This window comes from Oryzias latipes, chromosome 6, assembly GCF_002234675.1.
Source record: "Oryzias latipes chromosome 6, ASM223467v1".
In the NCBI taxonomy this organism is placed as follows: Eukaryota; Metazoa; Chordata; class Actinopteri; order Beloniformes; family Adrianichthyidae; genus Oryzias; species Oryzias latipes.
In genome coordinates, this window is record NC_019864.2 from 16,062,601 (window position 1) to 16,084,504 (window position 21,904).

A 21,904-nucleotide genomic window follows, 5' to 3' on the forward strand; every position below is an offset into this window, starting at 1 on the left:
TTATCAGGCAACAAACAAGTAAAGAGCTGACCTAAAATCTATACTACGTTTCATATAGAGTGTGTTTTTGACCTAATATAAATTATTTTTTATTTTTTTTAAACCTGCATGAAATTTAATATGAATAAAGTATGGGTACAGATTGAAAGATTAATGGAAATGAACCCCTGTATGCCTGACAGGCAAGACTAAGGGCATTCATACCACCTACTGACGTCAGAAGAAAAATCCAGGAAGCAATAGTCCGTACGTGGCCTTTTCACCATAGTCGACATCTGCAAGAGGTTCGCTTCATTCAAAAGAAATGGTAAATAAGTGTACATGTTTTATACATTTACGTAACGTTAATTGGTGTGTATATTAGATTTCTAAGTACATTTTGTAGTATATTTTAGCATTAAAAACTGTATTTTGACGATAAATGACAAATTAGCTTGGTCGTTTTTAGCTAATAGTAACTCCACTTAAGTGAACGCGGCCCCGGAATGGTTTACGATTTATTTAAATGGTTTCCTAAATTGTTTATTTCTCACCTGTTTATTCGACGTGGCTGCAGGAACTCGAGGCTATGACCAGATACACCAGTCCGGTGAACCCGGCAGTGTTCCCCCATCTCACCGTGGTCTTGTTGGCCATTGGTACTTTCTTCACCGCCTGGTTCTTCGTGTATCCTTCCATGGTTTCGTTAAGATTAGTAAAGGTTTAAAAAAGCCTTCATGAGTCAAACTTTACCTTCGGATTCATTTGATCATGTTTGTGTAATCAGGAAATGTATTTAAACGTTCCTGCTTGTCAAATATTCTGCTTATATTGGTCGTTTGCCAGAAAAAGAAAACCTTGAGGATCATTATTATGCTGGACAGTCAACAGAATATTTGCAGTAGGTTAGAAAAACGTCAGCTTAGTTAGTCCTCGCCCCCTCTGAGAATGGGGAAACTGCACACAAATATGCTTTTCATTGTAATTTTTTTAAATATTTTAAAACGTAGCTTTATTTATTCACATGGTGATTTAAAGGACCCAGTTTCTGTTCATGCTTAGTTTTACTCATAATTTGAGAGCAAAACATTTTTAACTTTACAGAACGAGATAACAAAAACATCTGTCATATTGCATTAATACATATAATCTTAAAAGAATGCTGTAATCAGAAGTATTCCAACTAAGTATATTAAAGACTTAAAATAAAAAAAATAAAAAAGGTATTTTAGTAGTATGTCACATGGAGTACAGGAAACCGGTTACATCTGTCCTAAGTCTATGTTGGAATAAATAAAAAACATTAAAAATTATTAGATAATTATATTATAATATATTATTAATATAATTAAGAATTGTCACTCATAAATACACGTTAAAAAAAAAGGTTTTGTATTATCTATATTTTAGACAAAAATAAATAAAATATTTTTTAATCCTCATAAAACCTCTGGCTGTAGTACTTTGGATCAGCTGGAGACTTCAGAGAAGTTTTGCTTCAGGCCGATTGAAACTAATGTTTGGATCTGTGTTTCCAGATTGTGCAACAGTCACGTTGGTAAAAGACGGCAGTTTTTAATAATTGTTAAAATTATTAACATTTTTCCTGATGAAAATGTTATTGATCCGCAAGATCTTTGGAAATAATACCATTTATATTTTCCTATTATGTTACTTTATGACTAACAACGATCACTTCTTAAAGATAAAAATACATGTTATTAAAAAAATCATCCATTTCATTTTATGTCTTCAAGCTTTTTTTGTTTTGTTTTACTAAAATAAAATTCTTGGTCAAATTGTAATATATTTTTTCTGTAAATCGTCTTACCTTTAAATTTAAAATGAGATTGACATATTTTTGTCGTATAATATGCAATAATAATCGCTTAAATGGTTTTATTTAAGCGATTATTATTATTACTTGGGAAACCAGTTTAAAGATTGGTTGTTTGGCCTTTTGTAACCACAGCATAAATACTTTTTTTTTTGTCAACAATATTTTTAGTGAGTTAGGACAACATTCTGAATATTCACACACTATATTTTATAAAGTGGCTGGTAAAAAGCTGAGATTTTTTTTTAGGAACACCTCCAAACAAAGAAAATGCTCATTTTCGAGAAGACCTTGAAGAAACATTGGCAGCGTTTACATGCTGCTAAATTTATGACACTGACACACAAAAAAAAAACGAAAGCAAATCTGTTTGTGCCTTTGTCTGGGTTTGCCTTAACGTTGATTCAGATATGAGGTTACATCAACAAAATACACAAGGGACATCTATAAAGAGCTGCTGATCTCCCTTGTGGCTTCGCTGTTCATGGGCTTTGGTGTGCTCTTCCTACTACTTTGGGTCGGCATCTATGTTTAAAGGTAAGTTCCAACTGCTGTTGTGGGGGTACGGGGGTGTAACAAATTAAAAAAAGAAATACATTAAGTGTTTTTCCCTTCAAATTTGTATTTTTCAGATAACTGGCTTCAAGGAAAACATTCCAGCAGAATAAAGGACTTCACTCATGTTTTTCAGGATTCTGGATTTAGTTGGAGGGCACTGACAGGTTTTTTTGGATCATATGGACTCAAGTAAAGGCAGATTTGTACAACTTTCTGAGTCTCTTTTTTTTTGTTTGTTCATTTTTCCATGTTAAAAGGAGGTCTGTCTGGAAATGAGTTAATTTTCCACTCTGATGGCTATTTGTGGTGTTTTTCACTAGTGGTGCGTAAAGCCTAAATCCCTGATTAATCTTTTGGGTTAAAAATAGAGCACCTCTTTTAACCTAGTCGCCTGGATAATACTTAGTACCCTGAAGATGGATTACTGCAGAGTTACAGACGGATTAATAAAAACGGCGTGAAGACTGTTCAAAGATCCCGACTCAAAATCCACACGGCTAGATAAAGTCCGCGTCGTACGAATACATTCACTTTGTAAACATAGTAAAAGTGCAATAAAAGGTAAAAATGTCTTTTATTGTGAGAAACAACAAAACTACCTCAATGAGTTTTTCTACAATGAGATCACAATTGCAAAAACAAAACAGACAAAACCTTTGTATTAAAGTTATTTTCTAAACTTGTAATATTCCTTTCATTCGTATAAAGGGTTTAATCCAAAGTGTTTTGCAAGGCCACATAGATTAACCGACTCAATCCCGATTAATGCAATACTACATGTGCCACCCTTGGCTTACCTGCCAGCATAAACCTTTTTAACTGCCTGTGTGCCAGTTTGAAGGAGCAAACATGCACGGCTTCCTGTCGGCCTCGCTTGAAGAATTCAGTCACTTTCATGTCCTTTCCAGCGCTTTGCAATGTGAGAAATGAGCGTTTTGTTCATAAAGTGAGATGGTCTGCCCCATCTTGCACTGCATGTGTAGGTGTTCCGCCTCAACATTTTCTTTTGCTTTCTCTCAAAACTCCGGGTTTTCATTGGCGAGCTCTGGCGAAAGCGTCCCGCAGCCACAGAGAGTCCTCGTACAGCCTTGGATCTCCCATGTACTCCGCTGTGCGTTTGTATAAGTAATAATACAACACAGCCGCTGTTAAAAGACACAAGACGTTAGCGCAGAGCTGGTGTGGATGTCACTTATTTTGGAGGATGTAAATGAAAGCACCTGTTCTCTGGAAGACGAACAGAGACTGAAGACCATCTGTCCAAACAAACCGATTTGACCCAAGCCATCTGAGGTTCTACGAAAAAAAAAATTAAAAAAAAAAAAGCATTTAACAAACTTGAGTGAACATGCTGCCAAAAAAAGAATGCATTTTTCGTTGTACGTTAAGGCAGGAGAGCATACCAAAACCCAGCAGTGAAAGCAGATGCTGAGGGTTAAGTAGAGAGCCGAAGACAGCAGCAGAGCTCTGAACCTCTCCAGCAGCAGAGAGACGAGGCCCACCTGGAACACGTAGGTGTTGAACATCATCAGCAGGATGATGATCATGTTAAACAAGATGGAAATGTCCTGGATGCTGCAAACACATCATTTCGGTTACTTTAGAAGGTTCTGCATCAAACTGGCATGCATACAAATAATTGATTAAGCTAAAACAACCATTTCTTTTTAAAAATTGGTTTTTAGGCCATATTTTAATACAATTGCAGGACTAAGAAAAAGAAAATCCTAATGGGGAAAAAAACAAAATTGATAAAAATATTGAATAGTACATAAGTGTCTACATAAATAATGTATATATTTGAGTGATTTGAAAAAATTTATGTTGATTGTATTTTACAGCTTTTGTTTGACCCTTTTCTACAATTATCTTGTAAATTATGCAATTAAAAAAAATCTCAATTTCTTTCATACATCTATTATTCCAAATCTGAAACCTTTTGTTTCCCGATGCCGAAGCTGATGTGTCATCAGCAAATCTATAACAAACGACCAGCTAAGAGGAGCTATAGCCTAGTTACGTCTATTGATCTTGTTGATCTTTAACTTACATGAAAAGCACGAGTTGGATGACAGGCGCCCCCCTCAGAAGTTCACTGAAGGCGTTAACAAAAAGGTCATATGCCAGCAGAGACAACTGGATCAGCAACAGCAAGGAGTAGTTTCCAGTTTGGAGCATCTTTAAAGAAAGATCCTTGTTTTTCCTATTTGAATGTCTGCTATTCGGTCACAGATCTCTCACATACTTAAGCACAAAAGATCCAGAAGCCTTGGGGACATTCCCAAAACATAAAGTTCTGGTAGCTATGTGCTACTCAGTCCTGGTTCTTCTGCGGTTAAAAGCATGATGTTGGTTATCCAGCATGGAAAATGTCTGTGGAGACTCCAGCAGCACCAGCAATCCTGATGGAAGGTGTTGGAGCATGTTAAACGCTGCAGTTTCTCATCCTTGGTATGGAAAATGCCTTCCGCTGCGCCGAAGAGGAACAAGCAGAGAAACAACAGGAACCAAGTTATTAAATGAGGCAAAGCGTTCATCTTTCTCATGCATAACAAGAGAGCTGATGTAACCCTGTGTCGGACAGCTAAATTAGAGGTAAAGCCATCAACGCACTGTTACACAGGCAGGTGCGTAAAGGTCAAAGCTTGGATTATAGATTTGTCCCCACCTAAATTTACGCGGGCACTACAATCTCTTGTTTTGTGGTCTGTTGTGACCCTCGCTTTCCCCTTTGTCTCAAAGGAAAGTGCGTTACCGTGATTTTAATCCGGCTAATCTGTGGGACGGATGACAAAGGAAGACAAAGTGGCTTGTTTGTTAACACAAGAGAGAAATAGCTTGATTAACACGCGCCACACATCTTTTGTTCTCATCTCATCTGCGTTATATTAGCAAGAACGATTTAGCATGATTAACCTGGAGGGAAATGTTACGATAAAAGTCTCCCCAACCCACGAACACACATTCAATTTAACCCAAACTTACTTTTATTGTCGAAAACTACCGTCGGTTTTCAGCAGCAACATGCATTTCCGTAATTCCATGGTAACGGTTACGTTTACCGTAATAACCGTAGACGTCTTACGTGACGAATTCGCCGTTTTCTTTGAATGTTGGCCCTAAAAAAACTTCAGTTTTTATTTTACGTTGTACATTACGGTAAAATACTAATGCACACGGTTGCCCCCTGGCGGTCGACTTTAGTACATAGACTTATAAAAATGGGCTGAGCGTGATCAAAGGTAGTGGATTGGTCTCAGTGCAGAGAGCAGGTGAGTTGTTAAAACTCTCTTAACTTCACTCACATGACTAATGTAAACTTACGGCGTGTTTTTGGCATTGGTTGTCTTCAGGACCTTTTAGTTATGGCGCATAACGGCATTTACATGCCAAGGGGGCTGTATTTCTTTAACAACCGCTGCAAAAAGCTGAGTTAAGTTTATCTTCTTCAAATTAAAAAGTTGCTTCATAATTTAGAAGTTTCTAGATTTCATCAGAGGGCAGTCTTCAGAGTAAAACTTGTTAGAAACAGAACTGCAACCCTTAAAATAATCTCAAGTTTTAGATAAACATGGTTTTTCTGGGGTCAAAGTGTGTTTTCCCACCATATGCTTTGGATAACAACACTAATCATTCAGTAAAAGTTGACCCTGCAAAGTTTTTTTTAAAGTTTTTCTACATTACATATTCTGTCACATTGACTTTATTTATATATATCAGATTTTTAAAAATGTTTTAAAAATAATTCAACCTTTGCTGTGGCTGCTGCAGTTATCCGAAGAAGGGAATCTTTACCACACATAGTTTACATAATTTGTTTTAAGCTACTTACTTTAGATGTTGTGTGTGTTTACTTGTTCCTTCTTTTTAAATAATAGATTTGGCCTAAGAGGGATTTTAAATTGACAATACTTTTCCAGGATAAGAACATGCATATAATTATTTTTATATGTCAATTTGAGTTGATTAATTCATTTTTTTGAACAAATTGAACTTGTAATTAATATAATTGTGTCTTAGGGTTCAGTGCTTATGCCATAAATCTTTTTTTTTTGTGTAATTGTTCTTGGAAATGCTGAGGGATGTTTTTCTCCTGGTATTTAAGAATAAATTTGTTTGCAAATGTGGCTGCTCTGACAATGCAAACAACTGCCAAAGATTCATTTGCATTAACCTATTCTACCCTTCAAGAGCACACGCTTTTTCTCATATGACACCATCCGGTTTTTTACCCTGTGCACATCCTGTTTCGATCCCATTGTTGGGAATCCCAGATCTTAACAGACAGGGTGCCCATCGGGCCAGCAGGTGTGTGTGTGTGTAGAGCTATGTTTCTTTTTAATTTTTAAGTTTTTGTTTCTATTTGCAATGTAAATTTGAACCAAACTTTCCCTGTAATGTGTGTAATGTGGCCTCCTTAAAACACTGATAAAATGCAGTGATGACAGTGGATTACAGCAGCTGTAGATGTCACATTGTTTATCTTGCTGTTCACCTTATGTTTGACAAGGGAGTAGGCCTACTGCAGGTTTCTCACAAGTGAGTGCAACTTTTTTATAAGAGCTGACCCAATTTGTCATTATATAAACTGCTCTTAGCCTTAAGAAAACATATTTTGAACGTCTTTTTCTTGGCAGCAGATGCCAAACCAGTAGGTTCCCATGTGTGTATAGTTGGGGATCTAATGATGAAATCTTTTTGTTTCCATTAACAGCTTTTACGTGCATCCCTGCAGAAATGTCGAAATGGTCTAATGAATTGCTGGTGGGTCAAGGCAGTGGTGAGGCTATTCCCGTAAGCGCCAGACTGCGGAGCCTGCCAGCTGGGAGCCCGAGGTTGCGCCGGGGGCACAGTGTGCAGGTTTTAACCCACACACGGAGGGAAATGCCGTTATATCTGCAAGCAGAAACCATGGACAAGGCCAAAGAACTGTTTATTCTGTGTGACAAAGAGGGCAAAGGGTTCATCACAAAACGGGACATGCAGGTACTCTATGAAGAAGGTGGAAAAGCAACATTTACGAGGGTTTTAGGACTAAATCCTGTTTGTTTTTGTTTTTCTGGTAAGCGGCTCAAAGAAGAGTTGCAGCTTCCCCCAGAACAACTTGAAATGGTGTTTGAAAGTCTGGACCAAGAGAGAAATGGATTCCTTACTGTTGCTGAGTTTAAAACAGGGCTGGGTGAGGGTTTTTAGACCATCAGACAAAACTCCAATTCATAAAAAAGAACATTTCTTTAATTCTACAGTTTCTCTGGCTGTGGTGCAGGTGAGCTGATAAGGCAGGGCAACACAACTGACCTGAGTCCAGATGGAGCAGAGGAGGATGGAGACAAAGAAGACTGGTCCCAGGATCCATCTGCAGTCTCATTTATCAACATACTAACGGAGCTAGGAGCTGAAAAGATTTTCACAGAGTACGATCTCAGCTTGTTGCTGCTGTTAAGTTTCATTAATGCTTAAACATTTTTTAGTATCTCCCTTTTCTGGTTTATATAAACATTTTTTCCAATTAATTGTTAATTGTCCCAATGGTTAAGACGAAATTTGTACTTTTCTTATTCTATTTATTCTATTATTTATTATTCTATTTTGTTTTATTTTGTAGTTTTTTACTCTTTAAAGCATGATACTATAAGAGCAAAAATACATGATTTAATTTACAGGGTATTTTTTATTTATCAAATTCTGAGGCTGATGAAAGGTTGATGAAAAGATTTTATATGGCTACATTTCTGCACCCCCTGGTAAATTCTAACTAAATAATATCGTCAAAGTAAAATAGAACGCTAAATGTCAGGGATATACTGTAAATGTTTTACACAAGGTTAATACTCTGACTTTTCCAATAAGGTTTTCTGATCATTTTTAACACCAAATCTATACGAGTATTTGACACCCTTCACCACAGTCCAGTGAAAGTCCAACTCTTCTCTTTTGAGTGTAGACAGAGGTACTCTGCAAAAGAGGGAGCCCAAAAAAAGGAAAAATAACTCTAATCTTAAGAAGAAAATCACTGGAAAGTAGTAAGGTCCATGCAGCAAGTCATTTTTACTTAACAAGATATCTAGAGACAAATTCCACAGACGCATTCAAAAGAGAAAAGACCGAGTCAAAAAGCTAAGTTTTAGATATTATTACTTCAAATTTAATGTTTTACAGCCCAATAGTAAGTATTTTTTGCTAGTTCTTTGCAAATGGTTTGTATTTTTAGAATTCTATAAACCTAATTGTAGTTCATTATAATTAAAAACTAGTCTAATAAATTGGAATTATTATTTTTGAACAAAATGAGAATACAATCTTAATAAAGTTGACCCATTCTAATGAATCCTCATAAAATCAAAAACCAGCTCAAGTTTTTAGAACATAAATGTACATTTTTGCTACCAAAATAACGGCAACGACAATGGCACATCTTTATAATTGAACCAAAAATCACAGTGCAGTTTGAGGGTTTTTGATTTTTTTTTAATCAAGCTTTTTTTTTACTGTCCAGAGCTAAATGATTCTGACTCATTCGAATAATTTTCATATTTCTAGATCCCAGTTCTTAATAAGACAAAAAAAATCTCCATTGTGCTGAATTTAAGAAATCCTTTTTTGTTAGTTTTTTAATAATATTTTAATTTGTTGTGTTTAAGGTATATACTTTCCTTTGTTGAGGATTCTTTTATAGAATAATTCTTGTGTTGTGTGTCAGTCAGCAGGAGCTCCGCTTGCTGTGGTGTGAGCTCCAGAGGGAAAGACCGGAGCTGCTGAGCACCCTGGAGAGCATCCTGGTCCACACAGTGTCCCAGCTGCAGGACGCCATTAAAGAACGAGACGGTCTGGAACAAGCTCTGTGCAGGTCACTGATGCACTTTGGGAACCCCTCTGTCTGAATCAAATGCTTTGATCAAGCTTCCAAGTTTGTTTTTATTTGATGTGTTTAGAAGGGAGAGTGAGCATGATCAGATGGTTCGGTCCATATATGAAGAAATGGAAAATCAAATCAAAGAGGAGAGGGAGAGATGGCTGACAGAGGTATGGGTGATTTGGTTAGGTTTTTTTTTAAAGGTGGAATCTTAGTGGCACTTTATTTTGGTTTAACAGTTTTTCATTTTCTTTTGAACTTAAGGAAAGTATTAAAGAGAAGCAGAGGAATCAACAACTTCAAGAGGAGCTGAAGACGCGGGAGCAGGAGGTGGAAAGTACGCTGAGCAAACAGAAGGAGGTGAGTCAAAACCGGACAGAAGTCATTTCTTACAAAACGACAAATGTTAACAGGGCCGATCCTTGCCTGCAGCTCGAGACCAGAATTCGACATCTAAGCCGCGAGCAAGCTAACATCAAGGAGCAAAACCAGCAGCTGCGCAGCCTCAATATCCAGCTGCATGAGCAGATGGAGAGCAGCAAGGAGCAGCTGCAGGCCGCCATGAATCAGCTTAGCGTGCTGCAGGCCAGCGCCGCCCAGGAAGACGTGCACAAACAGAGGTGAGCAGACTGCGCCATAGAAAAAAGTAACTGTATGCTACAAGATGTCTTGAATCATACCTTTCTGGGAAACAATGGAAAAAGTTCCAACGTTTTTTTTTTAAAACTTATTTTGGTTTGAAATGGTTTATTTCAAGCAATCAAAGCAAGAATAATGCACAAAACAACACAATCAGCAGTTATACATTTATACAAAGAAGTATCAAACTTAGGATAATTAGACATTAAAGTAACGATTGCTTGAGAAGGAGTGAAAGGAAGCAAAATGATATAATCCCACCCCTGTTCTGCTGTACCATTTTCATTGATCATTTATCATTATCCGGTCCATAACTTTTATCAGATAAAATTAACAATCCTTAAGTATCAATAAATCACTTGACAAACACGAATTACTGAACTATTATGTAAAAATACACATAACTCTATTTTAGAAATCAACTTAACACATGCAGATCAATTGTCTAAAATAGGTGCAGATTATTTTCACTAGAAAAATCCTTACTTTGATTAAAAATGACACTACATCAGAAAAAATAGACATAACACGGTTTCAGAAATCTTAATTGCAGATCATGAATAAAAAATGTGCAGTTTTTTTTAGAACAATCATGAATTGAAGGAGACATAACACTATTTCCGAAATCATCATAGCACATGCTCTTCTATTTACTTACTTTACAGTATTTAGGTTGTATTATTTTCTGAGACATTTAAAAACCATGGAAATACCTAACAGGCCCTTTAGAAATAAGTCTAACATTTTTACTCCATTGGCAGATGGCAGATTGGCATTGGCAATCTGCCAATGGATTAAGAAAATTCCTCTTACCAAGAATTCTTATTTTAAGAAAAAAGTTCTCGACCAAGACATTTTTTTCTGAAACTAAGATGATTTTTCTATTGAAAAGAAAAGCTCTTTTTACTTTCTCAAGGTTCCATTTTTGCTGTGCACTGATAGTAACACAGTAAAGGTGACAGTAAAAATACCTAAACAGTTTGATCTAAATTAGATTGTACTGGTTTTTGCATTTTAAAACTGGAGCAGTTCACAACATTTTTGTGTTGTTGTTTTTTTTTTTAACCATAGAAATGTCATAAAGGTGTCGAGCAACATGAAGAAAGAGAAGGATAGTCTCCTGAAGCAACTTGAGATTTTGAGGTATGCAGCACTCTAATTTTGATCATTTTGTTTTAAAAAGTCTTATTTAATGTTAACACAAATTAGTTAAAAACAGTTTATATGATGTAATTTGATTTGAAAAATCCCTAACGGGCTTTATAACCAAAATTCAACCTTTACTTAATGATGATAATTGAAAGTGAAGCTGTAATTTCTTTAAATTGTGGAAAAACGTATTTTCTTTGACTTTTCTAAAATATAATGTCTTTGTTTTGAGATTTGTCTGCCGCTGAGTCATCTTATTTCTGCATAGATCCAAACAAAGAATAGTTTTGCCTCTAACTAAATTTCACTTCTTGCTTTAGGGATATGAACAGAAAGCTAAGAGATGAAAAAGATGCTCAACAACAACCCCAGAGGAGGGTCGGTCACAGACACTCTACCCTTCCTTTTTCGCCTTATACTTGCTACCACAGTGACAACTTCTCTTCCCCTCGGTCACAGTACATCTATCCGCCCTAGGCTACGTCACATAAAAGTCTGATGGGGGTTATTAATATTTAAACCTGCATTCCTATGTAGTTGTTTCAGTGATTGTGGTCAGTGAGGCGAGCGATTGTGCTGAATTGTCATTTACTGTTACCTTCAGAACACAGCTGGTTAATGTTTGTCTTGTTTTTCCACAAATAACTGCTGGTTCAGCATAATTTGTTTAGTAGGCTCTTATAAGCTGGATCCACTTTCAAGAAAGAAAAAGTCTAATTTCTACTTTTTGTTGAGAAAATGTGACAAACATGCAACTTTCAGCCAGGAAAAAACTGTTTACTATATAGAAGCTACCTGTTTGTTGTATTTTTTTAAATATAATTTATAAATAAATTATTGTGTTGTTGAAAAGTGACTGTAAAAAAAATCAGTGTTATGTTAAAATACTTTGAAACAGAATAAATGTCATCTTTAAACTACTTCCTCGCATCAAACTAAGACTTTCTGTGTGAAACTCTTTACTTCAAAAACACCTTTTTGAAGGCTATTCTTTCAAATTGCACCACACTTGAGGCTCACTTCCAACTCAACTAACGTCTAAACACTTTTTTTCCCCACAAAAATACTTTTAGACTCCAGTTTTTGCAAAGGCCTTGCAGAAAAAAGGGTCAGTCATATGGAAATACCTACTGCAAGACAGGCCAGTGAAAAGGTTTGTTTAAAAACTACATCCAGTTGCGTTTTCTTTATGAAGCAATACCTGGTAAATGTGATAAAGGAGATCCTTTTTTTAGGGAAACTTTGAAGAAAAATTGAGTGCCTTTATGATTCTTATTAGATTTTTAAAAATGAATAGTAGCTTTGAGAAAGTTTCTGGCGTAATCGGTTGGCGGCTGTTGTCAAGTCCACCCAGGGATGAATGCTTTTCTGCTTTAAGCTGATTTATTGTGGAAAAAGAGATGGAAAATGAAAGTGAAGGAAGAGGCAGACATGCAGCTTACATTCATTGGTCATACTATGCTAGCTTGCACAAAAAGAGAGGAAGAGATAGCAACTAGAAAATAGGTAAGCGGTTGATTGATAAATCAGTTGGCAAGAAGCAATCAGGAATGACAAAAAACTTTAAAATGTTATGTAAAATAAAAAAACAATACAAAAACTCACATCTTTAATACAAACTATCAAACTCTGTGGGTGAATTTCTTATATTTTCTAATTTTGGCTCCTTTTTTGTTTGTTTGGGTTCATATTTCACAGTTAAGCTGCTTAAAAAATGTATGTGTACACGATCCAAGCAATGTTTAAAGTCTGCATGTTTTCACTCAAATATTAGCTACTAAGCAAAAAATTTGTATTTTTTTACTGTGTAATGTGTGTACATTTCGGTATATTAAGTTTGAGTATTATACCGTTTGAATATTTAAAACTTTATTTGTGTGTTTACAGTAACAAAACCATTATAAAGAAAATCCCATATATATGGACAGAAGTCAATTTTACTTTTTTTATCTGACAGGTTTTCCCCTTAAAATGATCCAAGCAGTTCTGTTCTACCTTGTGTGCTCCAGATTTTTTTTCTACATCAGATATTGATTCCCTTACTGCAATTGTTGCAAGAATTGAGCAGAATGAAGTACAAGGTGCACCAAGATGATAACATTACATAATCGAATGAGGAGGCAGGGTTGTTTCAAATAAAAAAAAAACAGCCAACAGGCAACCTTGTTATCATGTCAGGTGACACCGCAAAGGCTTCTAAAAGGAGACAGAAAGCATTTCATTAGGTTTTTTTTAATGAAAAAGGTGTAAAATAGTGATTCACTTGAATGAGACAAGAACCTCAAAGAACAACAGCTAAATAAGCTCAAAGTGCTCACTCTTTATTTCCTTCCTGGATAAAATATGCCACGCCTGTTTTCAGAAGCAACTTATACCGGAAATAAACTTTTCTATGCATTGAATTTAAGTTGCACTTGTTTAAATACTCCTAACCGACACCTAAATTTACACGGCCGTGGACTACTCATTGTTTTATGAGTAATTTTAAGCCATTTTTAGGCTTTAAAAATGCCTTAAAGGGGACCTTAAAATACCATCTAAACCAGTGGCATGAAGCCATGAAAAGCCGTTCTATGCAACATACAAGGTTCATTTGACCAAGACTAAATCCATCTTACAAAACTATGCTCCATTTTGATAATTTCCTGCTTAAAGTAGAAGGTAAACAACATTTCTGGCAATTTGCATTATGCCCTTTGCTGGTGGTTTAAGACTTTACTGGTTTATTAATAAATGTACTTAAATCACTCTCTTCTGCAAAAACGGACAGACAGAAACCATGTCGTGTTATTTTAGGTATAGATTTCCAGATGAAGACTTTAACCGTGAACTCTGTCAAATTGACACTGCAGCTCTGGGACACAGCAGGGCAATTCAATTTAATTCAATTCAATTCAATAATACATATAACGCCCAAATTCACAACAACAGTCGTCTCAGTGGGCTTCATACCGGTAATTGTAAGGTAAACATACAATCAAAAAGGATCATAAATGCATAGAGTTCAATAGGATAATACTAAACTTTAACTATAAAGACTAAACTAAACTGGTCTCCCTGCCCTTAGACCCCCTTCGTGGTAAGGAAAATCTCCTGAAGAAAACGGATTCTGGAAAAAACAAAGAAACCTCAGGTGTGTCCACATGGAGGAGGGATCCTACCTCAGGACGGACAGGCGATGTACCAGAACTCATAAAGAATTAACTTATCTAACTTTACAACTACATATTTATAGTCCAGCAAATTAACAAGAATAGAGGAGAGTAGAAGTAGATGAGAAAAGAGGAAAGAACCCCAGTGCACCACAGTTTCACCAGCTTCAAACCTCTAGCAGCCTACTAACAACTTTATTTTATTGTTAATTTAATTTGAACAAATTAACAGTAAGGAAAATATTCTCTGAAGACTAGCTAGTCTGCCAATAAGCCTCTCCAAAGAGGAATGTTTTCAGTCTAACTTTGAATGTGGAAACTGTGTCTGCCTCTCTAACACAAGCTGGGAGCTTATTCCATAAAACAGGGGCTTGATAACTAATGGCTCTACTTCCAACTGTGCTTTTACTAATTCTAGGAACCACAAGCAGTCCTGCATTTTGCAAACCAAGTGTTCTGTTTGGGTGGTAAGGCACTATAAGGTCTTTAATACAGGATGGGGTCATCCCATGTAAGAAGGCAGAAAAGGTCAGAAATGTTGCAGAAACCTTCATCAAACTTTGTTTTTTACCAAATAAACTAACGTGCTGTTTTCTAAAAGCATACTTTTTGCTCCAATAATTCTTTAAGCAAGTATTGAACCATCACTGAGCAGTTTTACAGAAAAACTGACATCATCCTTGCTGTGTATGACATAACTGACTCCCTCTCCTTCACTGCACTGAGAGGATGGATGGACTCTGTAAAGGTGAGCTGGTGGAGGTTTTCTAAATGACTAAATGGAAAAACATGCAAAATACTAGTTTGAATTTAAATGCTATGATCCAGGGAAAGGTGGAACAGCAATCTCATCAGCCTACATGTTTGCCAACTTTACAGTTTTTCTTAAATGCTAAAACACATTTCACAAACGAGTCCTCCATGTTCCCCAATGTCTAAACACAACACCCTTTTCTAAAGCTACATAAACACAATCACACCTTCTCACTTCAAAACTCAAACTTTCACAGCAAAAGAGCAGCTCGAAGCTTTCAAAAATGTAAACACTATACACATCATTACACGCAACAGCAAAAATATATATTAATTTTATGGATGAAAACTATTATTTATTAGGAAGCAGCTGTTAGTTTGTTGCGGGTCTGGAATCATAAGTGGTGAGTCTAAGCCCCGCCCCTACCTGTCTACCAGTTCGTTGTTTTCCCCCGCGTGCAACCCCCCCCTCCAGTGTGTTCTACACAGACAGCCCAACATACGGTCATCGTAGCAGCAAGGTGACAGGATAGTAGGGGAACCCTAACGTAAATGTAATTAATTTTTACCCGGAAATGGGTGGTTTTAGTGTAGGGGGAAAGAAAGGAATTTTTTTTTTTTGGGGGGGGGGTGTGTGTGCTCATGTGTACCCTATGAGATCGCCACTGACTGTCTTTCCAGAGAAACTTTCCATCCCATAACAGACTCTGGTCGGCGTTCACAGCTGCAGACACGCCCCCTCCACGCATTCACACTGCTCTGTCCCTCCTGCCTGCTCGCGCTACCTGGCAGTGTTAAAGGCACCACGGCAATCTTAGAACATGATAGTTTTACAAAAATACTGAGAGCCACAGCACAGGCATGAAAGAGCCACATGCGGAGGAGGACAAGCCCCTCCAAACCCATGGCCACACAAAGAATAATATAACACCCCCGTTGGCCAGAAACCTCAGGGATTGCTCTTTGGCCAATGATATTACGGCCTCTTTGCCTTCGTTTCTGCAGGTTAAAGCCAGCCTCATGCATGAGGTCTGGCCATCGCGTCTAACTGTAATATCCCCTGTGAAAATGTGAAAGTGCACAGGCGTTTAGAACAACAGTCAATGAGGTAGCACAGTATTGTCTTGTAGGCCACTGAGCAACATAGTATCTCCACTAACTGTACTGTTAACATGGATCTATACTTACTTGCACTCGTAATGCAGGTCTTTGTGTCGCGCAGAGTTACGCTCAAAGGGAACCCTATAGACCTGTTTCATCCTCATCTTTTGGCGCCAGAGAACTCTGTCTTTTGTGTCTATGTTCTGAAAGTTGACATTATCTGCAATGACTTTGTGTCTGATCTCCTGGAGTCTGATGAGGTTGTTCTCACGAACCATTTCCACAATGCGGGTTTCTTGTGCTGCTGTAAATACGGAAACCCTCCCACCTCTGTGTGGCATTCTTTCAACTCTAAAGAAGGAAACGTGTTGTCAATTGACATATTTTACAATACAGTAACAACTGATTTGAAACCAATAGACTACTTTCACAGGCTTGTAAAATTGTATTGTGACAAGGAAAGCAATAAAGTACAATACCTGTTGTGTTGTCTGAAAGCCACGATAATTGTGTTGCTTTAAGATGCTATATGATTTTACCCCCCACCCCCCCACCACCTTCTATATTCACCCTCCTATCCCCCCTCTCTTCTTCCCTCCTTTTCTCTTCCATCTAGTGCAACAAAACTGTCACAAATATAATAAATATAAATAAATTTTAGCATAAATTACAAAAGGGATTTATTCAAATGTAAATCTGGTATGTCAGAAGACTCATGACCCCATGTTGTAGAAGGGAAATATGTCCAACACAAGAGGCCTTCAGCTCTCATCTGTTTGCTCAGCTGTTGGACAGGACAAGGAAAAAAAAGGAGTGGAGCTCGCATTTTTCTGCTTTCACATTCAAAGTGTTTCCAGCAAAGGCCGCAAAACCAAGCAGACATGATGATTGTAGTGGGGCTGATTCCTGGAGAAAATCAAGATCAAGTTCTACAAAAACAAAGAGGTACAGAAAACCATGAAGTTCCATTGTTCATCTTGACTCAAAATACAGTGGGGGTGTCAGTTAGGCTCAATGGCAGAACCAAGCATTTCAAATGTTGAAAGCCGTCTTCCACTCATTCTCTTCTCTGATCCTAAGGTGAACATAAGCATTGATCCAGCTTTTTGGTTGCAATGTTCATCTTTTCATGTATAAAAGTCCAAATGTTTTGCAGAACACCGTAGGGAATCGAACCCCAACCGGCTAAAGCAGGCATACCATTATCAGTGTCTTTATGTTTTTGACCAAACATGAAAGGAACCTAGGATGGCCTTGTGCTTTGACCAAGTTTCAGCTTACTAGACTGTCTCCGCACCCCTCCACTTCCTCCCCTGAGTCCAGAGTGAAATGGTGAAAATTTTAACTGTACCGTTTGGAAAGCATCATAGCTCCTTGTCTGAGTTTGTTTCAGCTGTGACAAGGACCCACTGTCTGAGCACCACTCACTCCATATCCATATCCTGTAACAAAATGTTTTTTTTGTTTGAATCGCCCTTAGTCTGGCCCATCCCCCAGGAGCAGTTACCATGAAACAGCCCAACAAGGCAAATGTTTCCAGCAACACAACTTCTGGGGTCATACGGGCACGCAAACCCCTCCACCACGATAAGGTGGCGATTCAGGGAGGGGAATTCATCAGTCACTAGCCAATCACTAAAAATTACTGTGGGGAAACCGAAGGACTCGGAGAAAACCCACAGGACTGCCAGGATTTATTTGACTTATTTCCCTATAAATTTGGTGACTGATAATTTATTTTATTGGATCAAATTGAATGATTTTATTTTTACAATCGATTTATTCTTGTTATAAAGGGTACTAAATATTTACTAATACATTTGTAAAAGTGGGGGGGAACCGAAGCGCTCGGAGGAAACCCACGCAGACACGGTCCTGTCAGTCAACCATGTCAACCAACAGACCAATGTGCTGCCCCTGTTTTTGAAGCTCATTTTGGGGATTTTTCCACAGAGTGTAGAGAAACTATTAGGGATGAGGATATTCCTCATGGGTTTGGAGGTCCAGACCTGGCAGTCAGTGGCCGAATTGTTGAAGAAACTTTAGATTGTTAAATCTAGGCGTGCCCATCACCATTGTTTCTTATTTGGGGAGTGGGGGGGTGAAAGAATGCAGCTGAAAACTATCAGGGGCTTGTTTTAACTACTGGGCTGCAATAAAACCCAGTCTTGGGCCAAAGCTGAGCTGGAACCTTCTTCTAACATGTCTTTTTTTAATATTAACATTTCTAACATATTTTTGATGATAACATTTTTTTTTATTTATCATATTATTTACAAATTTACTATAACTATTATTACATAAATATAAATGAAGTAACTAAACATTTTTAAAACAGCTATAATGACAAAAAAATATTTAAAAACCTAAATTAAAATATGAAACAATCTTTAAACTGTCTAAACTATTTCAACAACACACAAAATCTTGAGGATTAGACGTAGAAGGTTTTTGTTTTGGCCTTTGCTCTTATCCAGAGTCCTTCTTTTAGGCAGCTGGCTGAATTCTGGCTGAATTCTTGTTCTTTTTGGATTTTTTCAGACCCAGAAAATGTCTTGCCCTTTTCCAAAATGATGGAGACTTTTTCTTGGCTTCTGGAAGTTCTTCAGATTCCTCTTTGATGACCTGAACACCTCCATCTTCCAAGTGCTGGCTGGTCTCCTGAGTGTCCTCTGTGGTCTGGGTCACAGTGACCACAGGGACTGGAGGCTGTTGCTGGACAGATTTTTCTTCCAGCAGTTGGTGGATTTGGCTGTCTTTGTCTTGAAGCTGAACTTTCAGACTCTGCAGCTCTGCCTGAAACTTCAGCTCTGTTTTGCAGGTAGCGACGGTCATGGTGGCGATCTGTTGGGCCGTGGTTTGGAGTGAAATGTCCTGCTCCGCTTTGAAGCTTTTGATGATCTGCTGCTTCATCAACAGTTCTTGTGAGAAAACAGATCTCTCATGTTCCAGCTCTTGACGCAGGACTTCCACTTCCTTTCTGGTAGTTGAGATCTGGGCGTTATGGTCTTGGTGAGCTGCCTTCAGATGCTCAATCTCTTCCTTCAGGAGAGTCTCAGATCTGGATTGTTGACTTTTGGAATCCAGCTGCTGTCTAAGACTTTCCAGTTCTCGCTGAAGGATCTTACTTTTCTCACGTTCTGCCTCCAGTTCTTTGGAAAACTTTTGCTCATTTGTTAGGAAAGCCACTTTTAATTCCTCATAATCTCTCTGGAGGTCCTTCTTCTTTCTCTGCTTGATGTCGCTTCTAACTTGGTTAGAGACTTTGGCGGCGCTCAAGACGTCTGGATGGGCGTATTTTTGAAGCCTCTCCAGTTCCCGCTTGATCTCTTTTCCATCATTAATGAATTTCTCTTTTAGTTGTTTTTGTTTGGCCAGTTGTAGTTTTGTTTCCTCCAATTCTTGATGTAACTGGGCAATAAAATAATCTGCATGGAAGTGAGATTCTGCATGTCTGGGCAGAACCTGGGTTCCATAATAACCCTGGTGGGGGTTGATGGGCATGGTACTTGGGTGGGGCTGCTGGTAGTTGTTTCTCCTGGAGAAATGTTGTTGACCATGAAAAGCCATTGCTTGTTTGGAAAATATGTGTAAAATATTCCCAAAATAAAATGTACAGTAGAATAAACTACTCTCAGCGGTTGTTTAAACTGCAGTGAGGTGAAGGAATGCAGCGGAAAACTATCCGGGGCTTATTTCAACAGCTGGGCTGCAATAAAACACAGTCTTGGACCAAGGCTGAGCTGGAAGTTTCTTCACAAAATCGACTTCTATTTAGGGACATATCATCGATGACATCGATTTGACATCATGACATCGATGATGTCACTACCCCAAAGTCTTTGTTACATCAGACATCGATGATACGTCAGATGATATCATTTATCATCATGACATCGATGATGTCATTACCCTAAAGTCTTTGTGACATCAGAATAAATTTTAGCCTACATGTGCTAACTCAGGGGTGTCAAACTCAAATTTACAGTGGACCAAAATTAAGCAGTGAAGTAAAGTGACAGGCCAAATTCAATAATGTTTAACCTTTGAAAGAAACTTTAGCTTTGCTTAAACACAGAATGTGGAACAACCAAAGCTTGATATTACAAACACATGAGAAATTCAATGTGAAATACAGCGGGGAAAATAAGTATTGAACACGTCAACATTTCTCTCTAAAAACATATTTCTAATCGAGCTATTGACATGAAATTTTCACCAGATGTCGGCATCAACCCAAGTAATGCACACATAGAAAGAAATCCAAACATTTATGTCCATAAATGAAGTTATGTGTAATACAGTGAAATGGCACAGGGAATAAGTATTGAACACGCTTACTGAAATTTATTTAATACTTAGTGCAAAAACCTTTGTTGGTGATTACAGCCTCAAGACGCCTCCTGTATGGAGAAACCAGTCGAATACATTGCTCAGGTGTGATTTTGGCCCATTCATCCACACAAACTGCCTTCAAATCTTCAAGGTTCCGGGGGTCTCTTCTGTGAACCCGGATCTTCAGTTCTTTCCAAAGATTTTCAATTGGATTCAAGTCTGGTGATTGACTGGGCCATTCTAGCAGCTTTGTTTTCCATTCATTTTTTGGGGGGGGGGGGGTGCTCATGTGTACCCTATGAGATCGCCACTGACTGTCATTCCAGAGAAACTTTCCATCCCATAACAGACTCTGGTCGGCGTTCACAGCTGCAGACACGCCCCCTCCACGCATTCACACTGCTCTGTCCCTCCTGCCTGCTCGCGCTACCTGGCAGTGTTAAAGGCACCACGGCAATCTTAGAACATGATAGTTTTACAAAAATACTGAGAGCCACAGCACAGGCATGAAAGAGCCACATGCGGAGGAGTTCTTCTCATCTCCACAATGAGAAGAACTCCTCTACAGGGTTCAGGAAAAGGGAGTAAGGTGGCAGACAGACGTTTAAAAGGTGGTTACTGTTGGTGGTGAAACAGTCTGATTTGGTTTGTTCTGTGGAACCTTACATTGTCCCAAATGATCACATAAATGTGATGTGTAGGCCAAGGATGGTGTTGTTGGTTGTCCAGGAAGATTACTTTTAGCCCTTCTAGGAGGGTGAGGAGACGTTAAGTGTTGTAAGACCCAAGGACAGCCAGCATGCTGGAGGACAAGCCCCTCCAAACCCATGGCCACACAAAGAATAATATAACACCCCCGTTGGCCAGAAACCTCAGGGATTGCTCTTTGGCCAATGATATTACGGCCTCTTTGCCTTCGTTTCTGCAGGTTAAAGCCAGCCTCATGCATGAGGTCTGGCCATCGCGTCTAACTGTAATATCCCCTGTGAAAATGTGAAAGTGCACAGGTGTTTAGAGCAACAGTCAATGAGGTAGCACAGTATTGTCTTGTAGGCCACTGAGCAACACAGTATCTCCACTAACTGTACTGTGAACATGGATGTATACTTACTTGTACTCGTAATGCAGGTCTTTGTGTCGCGCAGAGTTACGCTCAAAGGGAACCCTATAGATCTGTTTCATCCTCATCTTTTGGCGCCGGAGAACTCTGTCTATTGTGTCTATGTTCTGAAAGTTGACATTATCTGCAATGACTTTGTGTCTGATCTCCTGGAGTCTGATGAGGTTGTTCTCACGAACCATTTCCACAATGCGGGTTTCTTGTGCTGCTGTAAATACGGAAACCCTCCCACCTCTGTGTGGCATTCTTTCAACTCTAAAGAAGGAAACGTGTTGTCAATTGACATATTTTACAATACAGTAACAACTGATTTGAAACCAATAGACTACTTTCACAGGCTTGTAAAATTGTATTGTGACAAGGAAAGCAATAAAGTACAATACCTGTTGTGTTGTCTGAAAGCCATAATAATTGTGTTGCTTTAAGAT

General features: G+C 38.1%; 3 protein-coding genes across 10 annotated transcripts; 2 read left to right on the forward strand and 1 right to left on the reverse strand.

The window, feature by feature from the left end:
- Positions 1 to 173: 173 nt before the first annotated feature.
- Positions 174 to 2,587, forward strand: tmem258 (transmembrane protein 258). Its single transcript, XM_011476066.3, has 4 exons — positions 174 to 307; positions 557 to 666; positions 2,225 to 2,353; positions 2,449 to 2,587. Exons 1-3 carry the CDS (start codon positions 305 to 307, stop codon positions 2,349 to 2,351), a joined length of 240 nt encoding a protein of 79 aa, XP_011474368.1. The 5' UTR covers positions 174 to 304; the 3' UTR covers positions 2,352 to 2,353; positions 2,449 to 2,587.
- Positions 2,588 to 2,929: 342 nt separating this feature from the next.
- LOC101157289 (transmembrane protein 138) lies at positions 2,930 to 5,446 on the reverse strand. 6 transcript variants are annotated; one of them, XM_020704014.1, is made up of 6 exons: positions 5,360 to 5,446; positions 4,620 to 4,844; positions 4,425 to 4,552; positions 3,778 to 3,949; positions 3,595 to 3,670; positions 2,930 to 3,519 (listed from the first exon to the last, which is right to left on the reverse strand). In XM_020704014.1, exons 3-6 carry the CDS (start codon positions 4,550 to 4,552, stop codon positions 3,407 to 3,409), a joined length of 489 nt encoding a protein of 162 aa, XP_020559673.1. In that variant the 5' UTR covers positions 4,620 to 4,844; positions 5,360 to 5,446; the 3' UTR covers positions 2,930 to 3,406. The 6 variants fall into 6 exon arrangements, with proteins under 6 accessions (XP_020559673.1, XP_020559675.1, XP_004069641.1 ...); XM_020704016.2 differs by lacking the exon at positions 5,360 to 5,446 and adding an exon at positions 5,291 to 5,341; XM_004069593.3 differs by having other exon boundaries at positions 4,425 to 4,844.
- A 93-nt stretch (positions 5,447 to 5,539) lies between these two features.
- Positions 5,540 to 11,954, forward strand: cracr2b (calcium release activated channel regulator 2B). 3 transcript variants are annotated; one of them, XM_011476069.3, is made up of 10 exons: positions 5,540 to 5,646; positions 7,110 to 7,360; positions 7,442 to 7,553; positions 7,641 to 7,788; positions 9,075 to 9,221; positions 9,307 to 9,397; positions 9,492 to 9,587; positions 9,660 to 9,847; positions 10,938 to 11,009; positions 11,336 to 11,954. In XM_011476069.3, the coding sequence occupies exons 2-10, from the start codon at positions 7,112 to 7,114 to the stop codon at positions 11,490 to 11,492; spliced, it is 1,260 nt and encodes a 419-aa protein (XP_011474371.1). In that variant the 5' UTR covers positions 5,540 to 5,646; positions 7,110 to 7,111; the 3' UTR covers positions 11,493 to 11,954. The 3 variants fall into 3 exon arrangements, with proteins under 3 accessions (XP_011474371.1, XP_020559672.1, XP_004069642.1); XM_004069594.3 differs by having other exon boundaries at positions 5,560 to 5,646; positions 7,089 to 7,360; XM_020704013.2 differs by having other exon boundaries at positions 5,553 to 5,646; positions 7,089 to 7,553.
- The last annotated feature ends 9,950 nt before the right edge of the window (positions 11,955 to 21,904 follow it).

What these genes read in the sequence shown, in the direction of transcription:
- tmem258 (XM_011476066.3), top strand. An exon ending in TTCACCGCCTGGTTCTTCGT is followed by an intron (nt 667 to 2,224) that starts GTATCCTTCCAT and finishes ACGTTGATTCAG; the next exon opens with ATATGAGGTTACATCAACAA.
- LOC101157289 (XM_020704014.1), bottom strand. Translation starts at nt 4,552, where the DNA reads ATGCTCCAAACTGGAAACTACTCCTTGCTGTTGCTGATCCAGTTGTCT. An exon ending in ATCCAACTCGTGCTTTTCAT is followed by an intron (nt 3,950 to 4,424) that starts GTAAGTTAAAGA and finishes ATGTGTTTGCAG; the next exon opens with CATCCAGGACATTTCCATCT. An exon ending in GCTTTCACTGCTGGGTTTTG is followed by an intron (nt 3,671 to 3,777) that starts GTATGCTCTCCT and finishes TTTTTTTCGTAG; the next exon opens with AACCTCAGATGGCTTGGGTC.
- cracr2b (XM_020704013.2), top strand. Translation starts at nt 7,112, where the DNA reads ATGTCGAAATGGTCTAATGAATTGCTGGTGGGTCAAGGCAGTGGTGAG. An exon ending in TGAGTTTAAAACAGGGCTGG is followed by an intron (nt 7,554 to 7,640) that starts GTGAGGGTTTTT and finishes GCTGTGGTGCAG; the next exon opens with GTGAGCTGATAAGGCAGGGC. An exon ending in CTGGAACAAGCTCTGTGCAG is followed by an intron (nt 9,222 to 9,306) that starts GTCACTGATGCA and finishes TGATGTGTTTAG; the next exon opens with AAGGGAGAGTGAGCATGATC.